We start from the raw sequence: 14723 nt of genomic DNA on the forward strand, positions 1-14723 counted from the left end.
CATCGTTAATCTCGCCATAAACTTGGCCAGACGCAATTTTGAAGGGCCTAATCGTTTGATGATAAACCTCTGGACACGAAACTCTCTTGTAACTGGGAATCGTAAAATCAAAGAAAGGCGGCCAAAAATCAGCCCAAAATAAAAAGCTCATAAAATGTGCCAGCAAATCGAATGGCTTCATTTTGTAGACAAGTTTGATGTGAGGCAGTCTCTGTGTGTGTGTGTGTTGTATAGACTTTGAACGATTTCAGCCTAATAAGCAACAATTGGTCGTTGCACACTCGAAGCTAGCAATCGATGGAACAACTCGACGAATAATTTTTATTTTTGTTTTCATTTCATCTCCGCTTGAGTAGGAGTTGCATTTGGTTAAATGCGCGAGGGGCGCGTTTATCAAAATTAATTGGAAATTTTTTCGTTGATATTTAACGACTTCTGCGTAAAAGTCATTTTGGAAAATGAGGCACGGACTTCAAACGGGGCACGAGTTGCACATGTTCAGCCCGAAGAGATCGTCTCTCTCCCTCTCTGCCTCTCTCATGCTTTTTGGATATATTTTGAATGTTTCTTCGGCTCGGCTGTCACTTTAATGGTCTTACAATATAATTTCCTGTCAAGTGCCAGCCGGATGACCCCAAACAGACAATTCATAATTGTTTTTCATCATTTGCTTATAAGCGCCTCCCTCCCCCACCCCCGCTCCGCTCCAGCGACAAGTTCATTTGAATTTTATGACAGCCACATAAATATTTATGAGCAGCACTTACAACAAAGTTAATTTATTTAATAGTTGCACTGTCTACAATGTTTCGGCTCAACATTTTTACGAGTATCAAAAGAAGCATATAATATTTTTTAATGAGCAACGCACACACACACACAGAGTCTGTGGCGCAATCTATATCTATATCTAATTTATGCCCCGCTCATAATTTATTGAAAATATTTTGTGCTTTTTAAGTTTTCTCGCTGTTATTTGTTTAATTTGTTGTTTCATTCGCTCGGCTGCACCCTTCAAAATATATAAATAAAATGCACGAATTGTTGCTCATTGAAAAACTTGAAGAAAAAGAAAATAGAAACAAAAAAAATATTATTGAAATTAACGAGAATTCGTTTGCTTGGCCAGAAAACCAATGAAGTGTGGAGCTGATTGGGAATTTTATTCTGATTTCCAATCGGGCATAAACATTAAATTTGGGAATTGATAATATTTTCAAGGCAATAAACGAATCATTTACGAGCCAAAGAAATATTTACACAAAAGAAATAAAGTTCTTTCTAAATAAATAAAAAGCAATTGATGCGTAAAATAATTATTTATTTATGAGCTGAGATATGAAGAAATGAAAAAATGAATAAATCTCAATCTCAATCTCAATCTCAATCTCTATCTCTATCTCTATCTCTATCTCTATCTCTATCTCTATCTCTATCTCTATCTCTATCTCTATCTCTATCTCTATCTCTATCTCTATCTCTATCTCTATCTCTATCTCTATCTCTATCTCTATCTCTATCTCTATCTCTATCTCTATCTCTATCTCTATCTCTATCTCTATCTCTATCTCTATCTCTATCTCTATCTCTATCTCTATCTCTATCTCTATCTCTATCTCTATCTCTATCTCTATCTCTATCTCTATCTCTATCTCTATCTCTATCTCTATCTCTATCTCTATCTCTATCTCTATCTCTATCTCTATCTCTATCTCTATCTCTATCTCTATCTCTATCTCTATCTCTATCTCTATCTCTATCTCTATCTCTATCTCTATCTCTATCTCTATCTCTATCTCTATCTCTATCTCTATCTCTATCTCTATCTCTATCTCTATCTCTATCTCTATCTCTATCTCTATCTCTATCTCTATCTCTATCTCTATCTCTATCTCTATCTCTATCTCTATCTCTATCTCTATCTCTATCTCTCTATCTCTATCTCTATCTCTATCTCTATCTCTATCTCTATCTCTATCTCTATCTCTATCTCTATCTCTATCTCTATCTCTATCTCTATCTCTATCTCTATCTCTATCTCTATCTCTATCTCTATCTCTATCTCTATCTCTATCTCTATCTCTATCTCTATCTCTATCTCTATCTCTATCTCTATCTCTATCTCTATCTCTATCTCTATCTCTATCTCTATCTCTATCTCTATCTCTATCTCTATCTCTATCTCTATCTCTATCTCTATCTCTATCTCTATCTCTATCTCTATCTCTATCTCTATCTCTATCTCTATCTCTATCTCTATCTCTATCTCTATCTCGATCTCTATCTCTATCTCTATCTCTATCTCTATCTCTATCTCTATCTCTATCTCTATCTCTATCTCTATCTCTATCTCTTCTCTATCTCTATCTCTATCTCTATCTCTATCTCTATCTCTATCTCTATCTATCTCTATCTCTATCTCTATCTCTATCTCTATCTCTATCTCTATCTCTATCTCTATCTCTATCTCTATCTCTATCTCTATCTCTATCTCTATCTCTATCTCTATCTCTATCTCTATCTCTATCTCTATCTCTATCTCTATCTCTATCTCTATCTCTATCTCTATCTCTATCTCTATCTCTATCTCTATCTCTATCTCTATCTCTATCTCTATCTCTATCTCTATCTCTATCTCTATCTCTATCTCTATCTCTATCTCTATCTCTATCTCTATCTCTATCTCTATCTCTATCTCTATCTCTATCTCTATCTCTATCTCTATCTCTATCTCTATCTCTATCTCTATCTCTATCTCTATCTCTATCTCTATCTCTATCTCTATCTATCTCTATCTCTATCTCTATCTCTATCTCTATCTCTATCTCTATCTCTATCTCTATCTCTATCTCTATCTCTATCTCTATCTCTATCTCTATCTCTATCTCTATCTCTATCTCTATCTCTATCTCTATCTCTATCTCTATCTCTATCTCTATCTCTATCTCTATCTCTATCTACTTGAGACCCGGCCAAAATATAAAGAAAAATAAAAATCATTTTTTAAAGTGCGGATACCAAACACTGCAAGGCGTTGCCACAGTCACAGCCAAGCAGCCAGCCAGTCAGTCAGTCAGTCAGCCAGGCCGAGTGGCCCAACCCAAAGCCAAACTGAAACTCGAATCCAGACTCAAGACTTCAAAACTGTGGCCCGCAGCCTCCAGTCGCCGGGGCATTATCTGACTGTCATGGATAATGATCAACCGTTGGCCACCGCCTTTGCCTTTTAATTAAACGCTGAAGCCGCAGCTGAAGCGGGAGTTGGAACAGGCCGTAGACGAGTCTTCCAATCGAGTTTGTGAGTCGTGCAGCGCGTCGGCTGCCTCTTTGACGCTTTTCATTTCGGTGTCATACTAACCGAACAGGCAGCCAAGCGAGCCAGCGAGTCAGCGAGGTAGGGATGATAAAGCGGGGGCATGCCACACAACACAGACTCATGCCGCTTGCCGCCTCTCATTCAGTCATTGCTTCATTGTCCATGCGCACATCACTCAACGGGCACGCAGCAGAGAACCCCCTAGTTGAGAGAGTGTGTGTGTGTGTGAGTGTATGTGTGCATCTGTGTATGTGCTTCTGCTTCGCCCATCCATATTCATCTATCCAACCATCTGTCTAGCTGTCCATGCCCAAAGTCTTGAAAATCAATTTTCTGCTGCGTTTCAAAAGTTTTTCTTTGTGGCCCATCTTTCGTCATTTTATTATTAAAAAAGAGAAACCAAAAAAAAAAACGCAAATGAATAAAAAAATGTTTAAATTTTTAAACGTAAAAATTGATTTGTTGTGCAATGCGAGACCAACAGACACACAGACAGACAGAAACTGCGAGACAATGCCAACACTTATATGACCATTCCCCACACATGACCCCGCATTGTTTATTAAGCTTATTTGTAATATTTCGTGAAGAGCCCCTTTTGAATGTGTGCAAATGAATAATGAATAACATTCAATGTATTCGCATTGGCTATGCATGGAACATAACTAGTTATAAGGTCTTTAAGTTCAATTTTATTTGAAATTTTCTTAATGAATATAAAAAAGTTTTGAAATAAATGAAAATAATTCCAATATATATAAATATACTTTATTTTAACATATATAAATATAACATTATATTAAAAATATATAAAATATATAAAAAAGTATTGAAATAATTGAAATATATTTAAATAATTCAAATATATATAAATAAAATATATAAATCAAATAATTTAATATTTAAATAAATATGAAATAAAAATTTGAAATAAGTCAAATATATATCAATAAATGTAAATATTAAATAATATAAAATAATGAATTTGGGTAATATATAACATAAATAAAAATATATAATAAAATATTAAATAACTATAAAACAACTTTAATAATTAAAATATATATAAATAAAATATAAAACCATAAAATATTTAATAATATAGAAAATATATGAAAAATATAAACTAAAAATATATTTAAAAAAAAATTAAAAATTAAAAATGAATAAAATGTTTATTAATAAATGGGTTATATAATAATTGAAACTATACGTATAAAATAATAATTAATCAATTTTATACTGAATCATAATTAATCAATTTATATATTTTAAAAAATATTTAGATACTACAAAATATAAAATATATATATTAAACATCAACATATAAATTCTTTTGCTCAATTTCAAAACTTGATATATTTTTTATATATTTAATTTGACAGAAAAATAATTGTTTAATCTAAATCATTTTTAATAAAGTATATCTAGAAACAAGTGCTCATATTTAACTAAATTTCTTTAGTATTTAATATCGAAATACATATAAAAAAAATACATATTTAACCCATATATTGTACCCAAGTAGAACCCCTTTAATTCTGTTTCGGGTCTACGAACTTCTCGCAGTTCTCATATTAATTATATTCACATTAAGCCTTAATTGCTTTAGCCACACACTTAGTTGCAACAGATCAGATGAGTCATTATCATATATGTTTGCATATTTAAATGAAATCATTAAAAGCCCCCTTTGACCCCTCTCGAGGGTGCCGCTTTTAGGCAGCCGCCTCTGGTTGCCTCTACACTTCGACTTTTCTGCTTTCGTATTAATTTTTTTTCGGTCTTTTGACTGGGCGTTAATGACTTTTGCGGCTGGTCGTGTTTTTTATTCATCTCGGCGAAAACCAGACAGATTTTTTTTCTCCTTGCCGACAACAGCAAGAAGACAAAGCTCGCTTTTTGTTGTGTGCTTGGGCAAGAGAGTCAAAAAAAGAACAGATATAAATAAAACACGCTGTGGGGCAAGCCCCAAGATATTTTTTAGTAAGTTTTAATAGCCGCTGCTACAGTTTGACTAATTTCAATTGTACAAAAATTAATTGATACCAGAGGGCAAGTCAACAGGGACCGCAACTGAGCAGCTCATCTCCACTGCAATTATTTGTCATTGCTGTAAATCTCAACTTGCTACACCCACGAATGCGTCTTCATGTGCCACACACCGGTTGCCGCCGCTGCCGCTGCCGCTGCCGCTGCCACTGCCTGCGCCCCTGCCTCATATGTTAATAGCCTTATGCGTCACTTGCATCCTGGCGCACTGCAATCCGCCAGACGTTTTCCTTGTCTGCGTGGGCGTGTCCCCCGGCTGGCCTGACTCTTGCCTTGCGGCTTTCTGATTTATAACATTGTTTACACGGCACGCCAAAAATTTGATTTACTAGCCTTCGGTGCCGGCCACACATGGGCCCATTTGATTGTCATAACTCAAGACTCACGCATGCGCAGAGCCCCTGCGAAACTCCGAGCTGATGATGAATAATGAAGACATATGCAGGCATCTGAACACACCAAGAGGTGTTTAAGGTAGCCTACGCTTTTCTGATGTACTGATGTACGTTGATGCCATGGCAAACTGTATTTTACTCAAGATACATAGTAGATAGATAGTAGATGGCTGTTCAGTATGCCTGCTTCTAGCTGAGTTCATTGCTCAATTTTACATTTATGTTCATGCAACTTTGCCTAGATTTTAAGCTTTGTTTTGAGTAGGGGCATATGCCACTGGTGGCATTATGAGTTTACTAAATTATAAAGTTGTCCAGGATATCATATGTTTTAAGCTCCATTTTGATATAAGAACTTTACTAGTTTTTTACTAAGGGCTTACAATTGTTTTTAATGTAATAAAAGTTAGTCTCTTATAATATGTGATTACTATAAAAATATATGATGTCATTTCACCTGATCAATCATGTATGTAAATACCCTCTTTCTGCCTGAATTCCCTTTGCTAAATTCCCATTTTAAGAACTTTCATTTCCAATATAAAAAATTTCCACTGAAAGCATCGGCTTAAGGCAGACTTTAGGCATGAATTACTTTGAGTTCATATAAAACTCAAACTTTGCGATCTTAACTATGATTTTAACATCTTTAGAAAGCTATAACTACTTAACTATAAACTACTACATTAAAACTGAAAAAAGTAGAAAGGTTTAGGCTATCTGTATATCTGTAATATAACAAAATTTCTGCTACTCTATATAGGCTTAAAATACTTTTAGAAGAGCAGAGTAAGTCTAAGAGTAAGTTATGCCAAAGCAATTCAGATTTCTTAGTTAGCAAACTGTAGTTAAAATAAAACAAATCTGAGTTTAAGCAACATTATCAGCTTACAGCCAAATTACATACGGCAGACCTTGTTTTTGGCCAACTGACTGACCAAAATGAAAGCCCTTTAGCTGCTCTTGCCTACGCCCACACACGCACACACACTTTTTGCAGAGCTGCATTTGGCTTGGCTAACGAAGGAAGGTTTTTCCCGTTGTTTGGCTGAGTGGAAAAGCAACTTGAAAGCTCACTCGAACTGCTATCGTTAGCTGGAGCAGAGCAGGAAATGTACGAGTTTCCGCAAGGAGCGCTCACCAGGCATTTCAAGTACGTGTGAGTGTGTGTGGGACTGGGTAGCTGTGTGGCTTGCATCCGTTGCACATATAGAGAGTGAGGCAGAGAGGCAGAGCCCGCACCCAGTTGCCGACTGCTAGATGCAGATAACAGGCATATACGTTGTCAAGATTTGCTTTGATGTCTTTTTCATGTACCGACTGAATCGAAACGAGCCCGAACCCTGCGCCGAGCGGTGCCGAGGGGCGGTCGCTTTTTGGGTGCGGCTGCTTTTTGTGTCCATCTCTGTGTGGGTCGACGACAACAATTAAAAAGTGACGGGCTGCATTGACGGGGCGGTGTCACGGTGCTAGCTGCGAACCTAAGTAGGCAGCAAATACATTTATGTACAACAACAGCAACAGCAACAGAAATAAGCTGGGCAAATCTTCGTTGCGCTGTCTCTATCTCCCTCTCTCTCCCTCTCTCCCTCTCTCTCTCTCTAAGCATTTCAATTGCCTTTGTTGTCGAACAAGAAATCCCCCCTGTTAAAACGCTTTGAAGTCGAGACCGTCTCTCTAACTGTACATTTATCTGTAGCTGTTGCTGTCTCTGTTATATTTTTGGACCAATTTTATTAGCAAAGGGTTGGCCGAACGCCCGCTTTGAAGTTCAAGTATAGCGACTGAGCATTATAATTTCGATATATATATATTTATTTGTATATATACATATATAAATACGCATGTGCACATCAAACATGAATACACGAAGCGTCGTCAAGCGTCACAAATTGAAATATCACATAAATTTGCCATGCGGCCGTCGCGCTTTGTAATAAAAGTAAATAATAATTTAATAAAAGCCGCAAAAAGCATTTAACGCTCGACGGCAAAGAACAAAGGCAAACACAGCCAACAGGCAACAACTAAGGCCAAAAGGCCGCCGACAACAGCTGGCGATTGGCGGATGGCGGATGGCGGATGGAGATGCCGATGCCGATGCCAATGCTGATACAGATGAAGCTTCAGATATAGACAGTGCAGCACCTCATGCCTTCCACATTCGAGGAGCGTGCGAGCGCCCTCTATGTGTCAGTCATTCAAGTGGCTTTTAAACGCCGCCGCGCATGCGCTCTGCTGGCCCAATGCCTGATCGCTGGCTTTGTGTGTGGCGGTGGCTGGAGACCGCTTCAAATTGATTTGAGCGAGCGCAAAGGCTATGGACAGTTGATAAGAGCGAGCCGACAGCGAAGTTTTCGCACGGGTGGCGCGGACATCCATAAAGACAGACGGACAGACAGAGACTCGGACCAGCCAGCTAGCCAGTCAACGGTTGTGGGTATGGCGGCACATCAAAAGCTGCAGACCAGAGACGCCTTCGGGCCAAGCTAAAATGAGCACATGCACATGAAACTGTGCGAAGAGGAGGCGGGGCACACACACACACACACAGATACTTTGCAGTGCGGGCGATCGAGCGATTCAGCGCGTCCAGCTGCTGGGCTAATCAAGCCAGCTCATCGCAAAGTCTTTAACAGTTAGCTGAGTCGACACGTGGCAAATGCATTAGTCGATCAACAAATGGCCATTTGATGGGCAACTGGAATGCGCCGAGTAAATAATTAAAAATCAATTACAATTGAATACATTTTTGTTATTTCATCACGTTGATTAGGGATATCAATGAATGAACGAATGAATATCTAATGAATGTTTGTTTTAGTCTGTTAATGAGTTTACAAATGGTAGGAAATGAAATTATGAAAATCAAATTAAGAGTAGAAAGCTTAAAAGATGATTTCTGGTATGGAAAACTGCTCAGATAACTGTCTATATATATATATATGTATGCTATGTATAAGGTAGCTTAGGATAATATTGAGATATAAATACACAAAGAAAATAATATTTAATATAAGCTCAAATATAACTTATTAAATACTTAACTTTATGAGAATCGCAGAGGGCGGCAAGAGTGAAAATAAAGCAATTTTCTTCAATGCTCAAGCAGCTGCAAGTTACAAACACATGTAAGCAAATGAATATGCAGAGACATTGATGTAGCTATATATATGCATGTCCTTACATACACACACATACATACACATGCATACATACATTCATACATCCATTCATACATAGATATATTTTGTATTTATTTTCATTTATTAAATTCCCCACAAAGAACGCCTGACACACTTTGCACTAGGAGTCACAGCACTTGACGCGCTTGAATTCATGAGAATCGCATAGTAGAGCGCTATTAAAGAATGCAATTTATTCATTACCAGAATAGTTTTCATGCATGTAGTTAAAGCAGACTTGGCTGATATTATACTGAAAAATAAGTAACGAAAAAAGTGTATACGACTAGATCATACCCTTTAATATTAACTTTTTACAGGGTAGCTGCACTTCGCACACTTCGATTTATTCTTAATTTGACTTTTCACATGTCCTCTGACTTTTTGCTATGTTGTGTTATTTTTGTCTGCTGCAACAGCTGCTGCGGCTGCTGCTGCTGCTGTTTTGTATATATTTTAATTCTGATTTCTTTTCTTTTTTTTGTAAACTGTGAACATTTATGCAAATTTTGTTGTTGTTTTTGTGTGTCAACAGCAATCTGTGGGCCTCGCAGTGGGCAGCGATCGATAATGCAAATGGGCAACAACAGCTGGCGATGTTTTTTTGTGATTGCTGTGAGAGAGGGCGAGAGCAACTGTATCTGATGGCTGGTCGCACAGGGCTCAAATTGTATGCAACATGAACTTTAATTTGTGTATTATGAATTTTGAATATGAAGCAAAGGCAACGACGAGAATGTGACTGCCTGCCACATGCTGCATGTGCGGCTTTCTGTTGTCCCGTCCAGGTCCTGTAAGCCCGGCTCGGGCAACTTTGTGCCGTTTGCTTGTTGCGTAACTCAAAAGTAATTAAATTGCAAACTGCACACAATGGGGCACACACACACACGCACACACACACGCACACACACACGCACACACACGCACACACACACAAGCACACACACAGAGAGAGACAGAGTTGGAGAGATTTGTAGCATGTGCGTGGGATTTGGCCAGGCAAAAGTCAAGTGTTGCAGCTACAAAGTGTTGAAAGGGAATGAAGCGAGCAGAGAGCAACGGGCAGCGGGCAACGGACAACTGGCAACATGTTGACAGCATTCCCCCTTGGCCAGTTCCTGTCTGGGGCAAAAAGTTATAGTTATGATGATTGTTGATTTACAGTTTAAAGTTCTAGTTGCCGTTGCCGTTGCCGTTGCAGTTGCCGCTGCCATGCTCCCTTTGTGGCCGCATGTAGCATGCAATTAATTTTGTAGCTTGTACTTCAAAGGCGCCACAAGCCGCTACGCATATTGCAACCGAAAAGGGCAGCTGCAGCAAGCGCGGGCCGGGGAGCCACTGTCAATGGGTCTTTGATGCTGCCACATGCCACCGCAGCCCTCTTTAACATTCAGCATTTGTCGCCCAGCGCTGACAGGCGCCCTAATGCTCGGAGCTGGCTAAGGGGCGCCGGGTTTTCGATCTCTGTTCCCAGCGGTAATCTGAGAACTTTGGTATGTCTGCGCTTCAATGCATTTGCTGCTGTCAAAGTCAAGACTTCTGCTGCGTCTTCTTCTGCTTCTTTTTGTGGTTGACAGCGTTGACATCCCTGCCGCAGCCAACCAACTCCTTGCAGCCCACCGTGCGACCTTCAACGAAGCCGTCGCCGTAGTTGCGATCTAAGCCAGATTTATATTGCTCCGTCTATTAATGAGATATGCTGCACATAGCGCTGGAGGTTGCGGTTGCCGTGCCACCTTGCCGAGCTGCATATCAAATTTCGCACAGATCTAACCAAAAATATGCGCATAAAAAGGCTTCGGGACTAAAAGCTGAATGGCAGTTGAGAAGTCAGTGGCTGCCTGTGCCCCTGCCACATAAGCGTGCAGCATAATTACACTTTTATTAACATGCAACAAGAAGGAAGCCAACTGAATAATTGCCCCAGCTGTGGGCGCTTTAGTTGGCTGTGCCACCCAAACCCCTAACGCACCAGCAACTGCCAAAACCCACTTCTGCCTGCCCCCTAACCTCGCGCTGCGCAGCTTTGTGTGCGCTGCTCTAGGCATGGCTTGAATGTTGAATGCAAACAGGTGCCAAGGCAGCTCCTCATTTGCACCCCAGCTATTCCCAGCTGCATCCGTACCGTCGCAACGCATCGCATCGCATCGCATTCACATCCTTTAGAGACACTTGAGGCGCACTCGGCTTAAATGAAGTGCACACGCCGTCATGCACATCAAAGCGCGCCGACAGACGACGCCGCCGCTGGGGCAGCTAATTAGACACGCCTCCATTGGCATCGCCGCCCGTAATTAACATTAACTGTTACTCACACTTGAATGCTACCCGAAATATATATAAAAAAAAACAACTCACTGTTTTTTTTGCTTTATCTTTTTTAATAATATCCGCTGGCTGTTGTTTTTATGCTTTGTTGCACAAGAGCAGGAAAAAATCGAGGGAAAAAGAAATCAAAGTAAATAAAAACAAGCGATCGCAAAATAATGTTCATTTCGACTTGTACGGCTAAATTAAGGTGCTACCAGCTAAAGTTAATGATTAGTTTGAATACCCTGTACTCTGAGCAAGAGCGGGAGTTTGAATCTGAATAGGAATTATGCAAGCCCGGCACACACCTTGATAATGATAGACGCATAATATATGGCAGCTAAAGTTATCCAACTTTCAGATTGAGATTATCTATTATAAATATCAGCTTCCCAGCTCCTTCGATCAATCGAACAAATTATTTAAATAAAACTGTCACAACACATTCATTTCACTTGCAATATACATATATATAATATTTCTTGAAGCTTGCTTAAACATTGAGATTAAAAAATATACAAATCAGCCGAACTAAATACAAATTGCAATATTTAGTTAAATTCCCTTTCACGCACTTGATTTCGTTAAACGAATTTAAATTACAGTGCGAAGTATGACAATAAACAAATAAGAAATAGTAAATAACAACCTTAGCTGCGTATTGGTTGCTATGTTGCATCGGACAGTACACTTAATGTCGTAACTACATAGAATATCGTTTCTGAACTCATATCACGGCTACTTTCTAAGCTAGATATAATATAAAATAACAGAAAAACATTTTCTGGGTGCACAACAACAAGAAATCATTCTTACATTAATAGATATATAAGAGATATTAGATACGACTAAATACATATCTTGCCTATACATATATGTATGTCTGTATAGCGATAAGGTTTGAGAAATCTAGAGATATATCGTTATGTCCTGCCAATAGCTATCCTTATGGCTATAAAAACGCGTGTTCCATCTTTTCTTCGTGCGATGCTTTCTGTGTTGTATAAACTCCCTGATTGACGTACAGATCCAGAGCAGGCGCTGCAGCAGTCGGTGGCGGCGGGGTCAGATCCAGCGGAGTTGTCGAGTTGCTAGAGGGCGTTGTCGGTGTTGTCGAACTGAAGCTGGAACAGCTGGAGCGTGCCGACAACGATTGTGCCGAACGCGTTCTCCTCAATGGCTCTGTGGAGCGGGCGCTTGCACAGCTGCTGGGATCCCCATAGCTGTGCACGCGTCCCACGGTCTTCAGCATAGTGCGATACGGTTGCTGTTGCTGATCCTGTGCTGCTTGACTGTAGTACGATCGACGCAGTATACACCAAGTGACCACAAATGGCACCGTCAAAATCCCAAAAATGCCCAGCGCTATAATCAGAAGCACGTCCAAGGCTTCAGAACGCCAAAAGTTGAGCGTGTTGGCATGAGACTTTAGGAAATTTGCACCACCTGTGCTCAATATCAGCTCAATGTGGCTAAGCGCTCTCGATGAAGCTTCTGAATTGGCAACACCTAGACGCTTCTTCAATTCACCCAAATTCTGTCCATAGCTTTCATTTAGCGTAAGCTGTCGTATGCTATGAAGCAGTGCATCATAGGCTAACGCATCGTAGGCGACTGTTAGTGCAGCGCCTTTCTGCTGCAGCCGCTTGGCCAGCACCTCCTGCTCGGCCAGTATGGGTATGGCAAGTATGGGCGTATCACCCGCAATGGACTCCCAAACGCTGAGCTGGCCGCAGCTGCTAATAAAAACTTTGACCTGCTGATGAGCTGTAAATCAAACAACTTTGGTTACTACAATTCAAGGAAAGGAAGCTGACGAACCATACTCGGCTATAACTTACCCAGTATGGCCTGCTGGGGCCACCAGCTGTTGATCATTATATTATCTGGCAGCGGCTGCACAAACTCCTCCACCTCCCATTTGAGCAGAAAATGAAATTCCTTGAGATGCGCAAAGACATCCAGCAATATGGACAGCTTTTCGCTGGGCAACTGAGCTGTTTGCACTTCCGCGCCAAGACTCATGTAAATTACACCACTAGACGCAGCCTCCATAAACGAAAGCACATGCTAATAAGCAAACAACCAACAATTAGTTTTCCAGTCATAATAAGAACAAATTAAATTACATTTGGCACTTGCAGCTCTTGTGGCTCTAGCAAATGTAGGCCGCCCACTTCCAGCATATTGGGTAAATAGGCGCGAGGGTAATCCATAGCAGGATGCGAGTTGATCAAAGCAAGACTCAAGTTTTTGCTCAAATCTCGATAGTTCGGCAGCTCACGCACCAGCAGCTCGAAGTGATTTGAGTAAACGGATTGCTGCGAGATCAGGTGGAAAAAGCTGCAAAACAGAATCAATCAGGCGGGCTATGAATGGAAAGTCTGTCTCCTACTCACTTGTAGGTCAAACGCTCGAATGTGCTCATTAGCATGTTTGCTACACGCTCCTTTGTAGTCATGCGCTCCGTGTAGGGTAGAAAGTTGCTCGGATCGAGAGAAGCTGATTGAGGATTGCCAAACATGTTGTTGAGCCATGAATTGGCACCGGTGGGACTAATTGCAACGGTGGGCACACCATAGTAATAAGCGAGGCTGTAAGAAAATTCAAAGTTTAGACAATTCCATATATCATTCTGCTCTCGCCACCTACCCAAGTAATGCGTCACTCAGAAACAAATCCACGATAAGTAAATCAAATTTTTCTCCGCTGGTTAGGAGCTTTTGCACCTGTGCATCCGAGAGTAGCAGGTCCACATTTGTGGTTCCCGCATAGATCATACGGGTGAAGCGTTCCATAACGCTCTGAGCGTGCATCTGTTCCGCCTCGAAGCTCATGCCCATGTCTAGCCAATTCTGCTTTAAATCCTGATCCTCAATGCGTATCTCACGTATTCTGTTGAGGGCTGCCCCAGCATCCATCTCTGCCAATGCATGCGGGCTTATCAGCGTAACCGAATGATTCTGTGGACCGGCCACCAGTTGCTGCAGCAACCGACGTCCAAATAGATAATGAGATCTCCAGACGCTGGGCAGCACGGCCAGGATGTTGGCTCCGGTTGCATGGCTGCAAAGCAGCCAAAGCGACAGCAACTGTAGCAGTCGCATCTTGCAGTGCAATGAACCTCGACGTGTCCTCGGCTACGGACCTGTTTTAATTTTCCGGTTTTTGCAACCAACTTCCTCCCTTTCGTAGAGCCGTTGCGGCCTTTCTATTATTATCTGCTGCTAGTGCTGCAACAAGACTTCATTGTCGCTACGGTTGCACTGAAGTCTTACACAATCCTACATTGCGCTTAAGCGCTTTGTTAATTAATGCAAATTGGTTAAAAATCGCGAAATTTGTGTACAAAATGCGCAACGAAAGTGAAAAGAACAACAACAACAATGGAAATACGAATGTGCGAGGGCTACAAAGACTCATGCTCACGTCACTAGTGAATGACAAATTTATACGTTATCGATG

The 14723-nt window shown here is 40.3% G+C and overlaps 1 protein-coding gene across 1 annotated transcript; it reads right to left on the minus strand.

Annotated features, from left to right (window-relative positions):
• Window positions 1-11318: 11318 nt before the first annotated feature.
• On the minus strand, window positions 11319-14666 carry LOC111592263 (UDP-glucuronosyltransferase 1-1). Its single transcript, XM_023304356.2, has 5 exons — window positions 13911-14666; window positions 13658-13852; window positions 13388-13601; window positions 13100-13328; window positions 11319-13025 (listed from the first exon to the last, which is right to left on the minus strand). The coding sequence occupies exons 1-5, from the start codon at window positions 14363-14365 to the stop codon at window positions 12211-12213; spliced, it is 1908 nt and encodes a 635-aa protein (XP_023160124.2). The 5' UTR covers window positions 14366-14666; the 3' UTR covers window positions 11319-12210.
• Window positions 14667-14723: the final 57 nt, after the last annotated feature.

The sequence above is a fragment of the Drosophila hydei genome, unplaced genomic scaffold (assembly GCF_003285905.1).
Source record: "Drosophila hydei strain 15085-1641.00,03,60 unplaced genomic scaffold, DhydRS2 tig00000001-arrow-pilon, whole genome shotgun sequence".
In the NCBI taxonomy this organism is placed as follows: Eukaryota; Metazoa; Arthropoda; class Insecta; order Diptera; family Drosophilidae; genus Drosophila; species Drosophila hydei.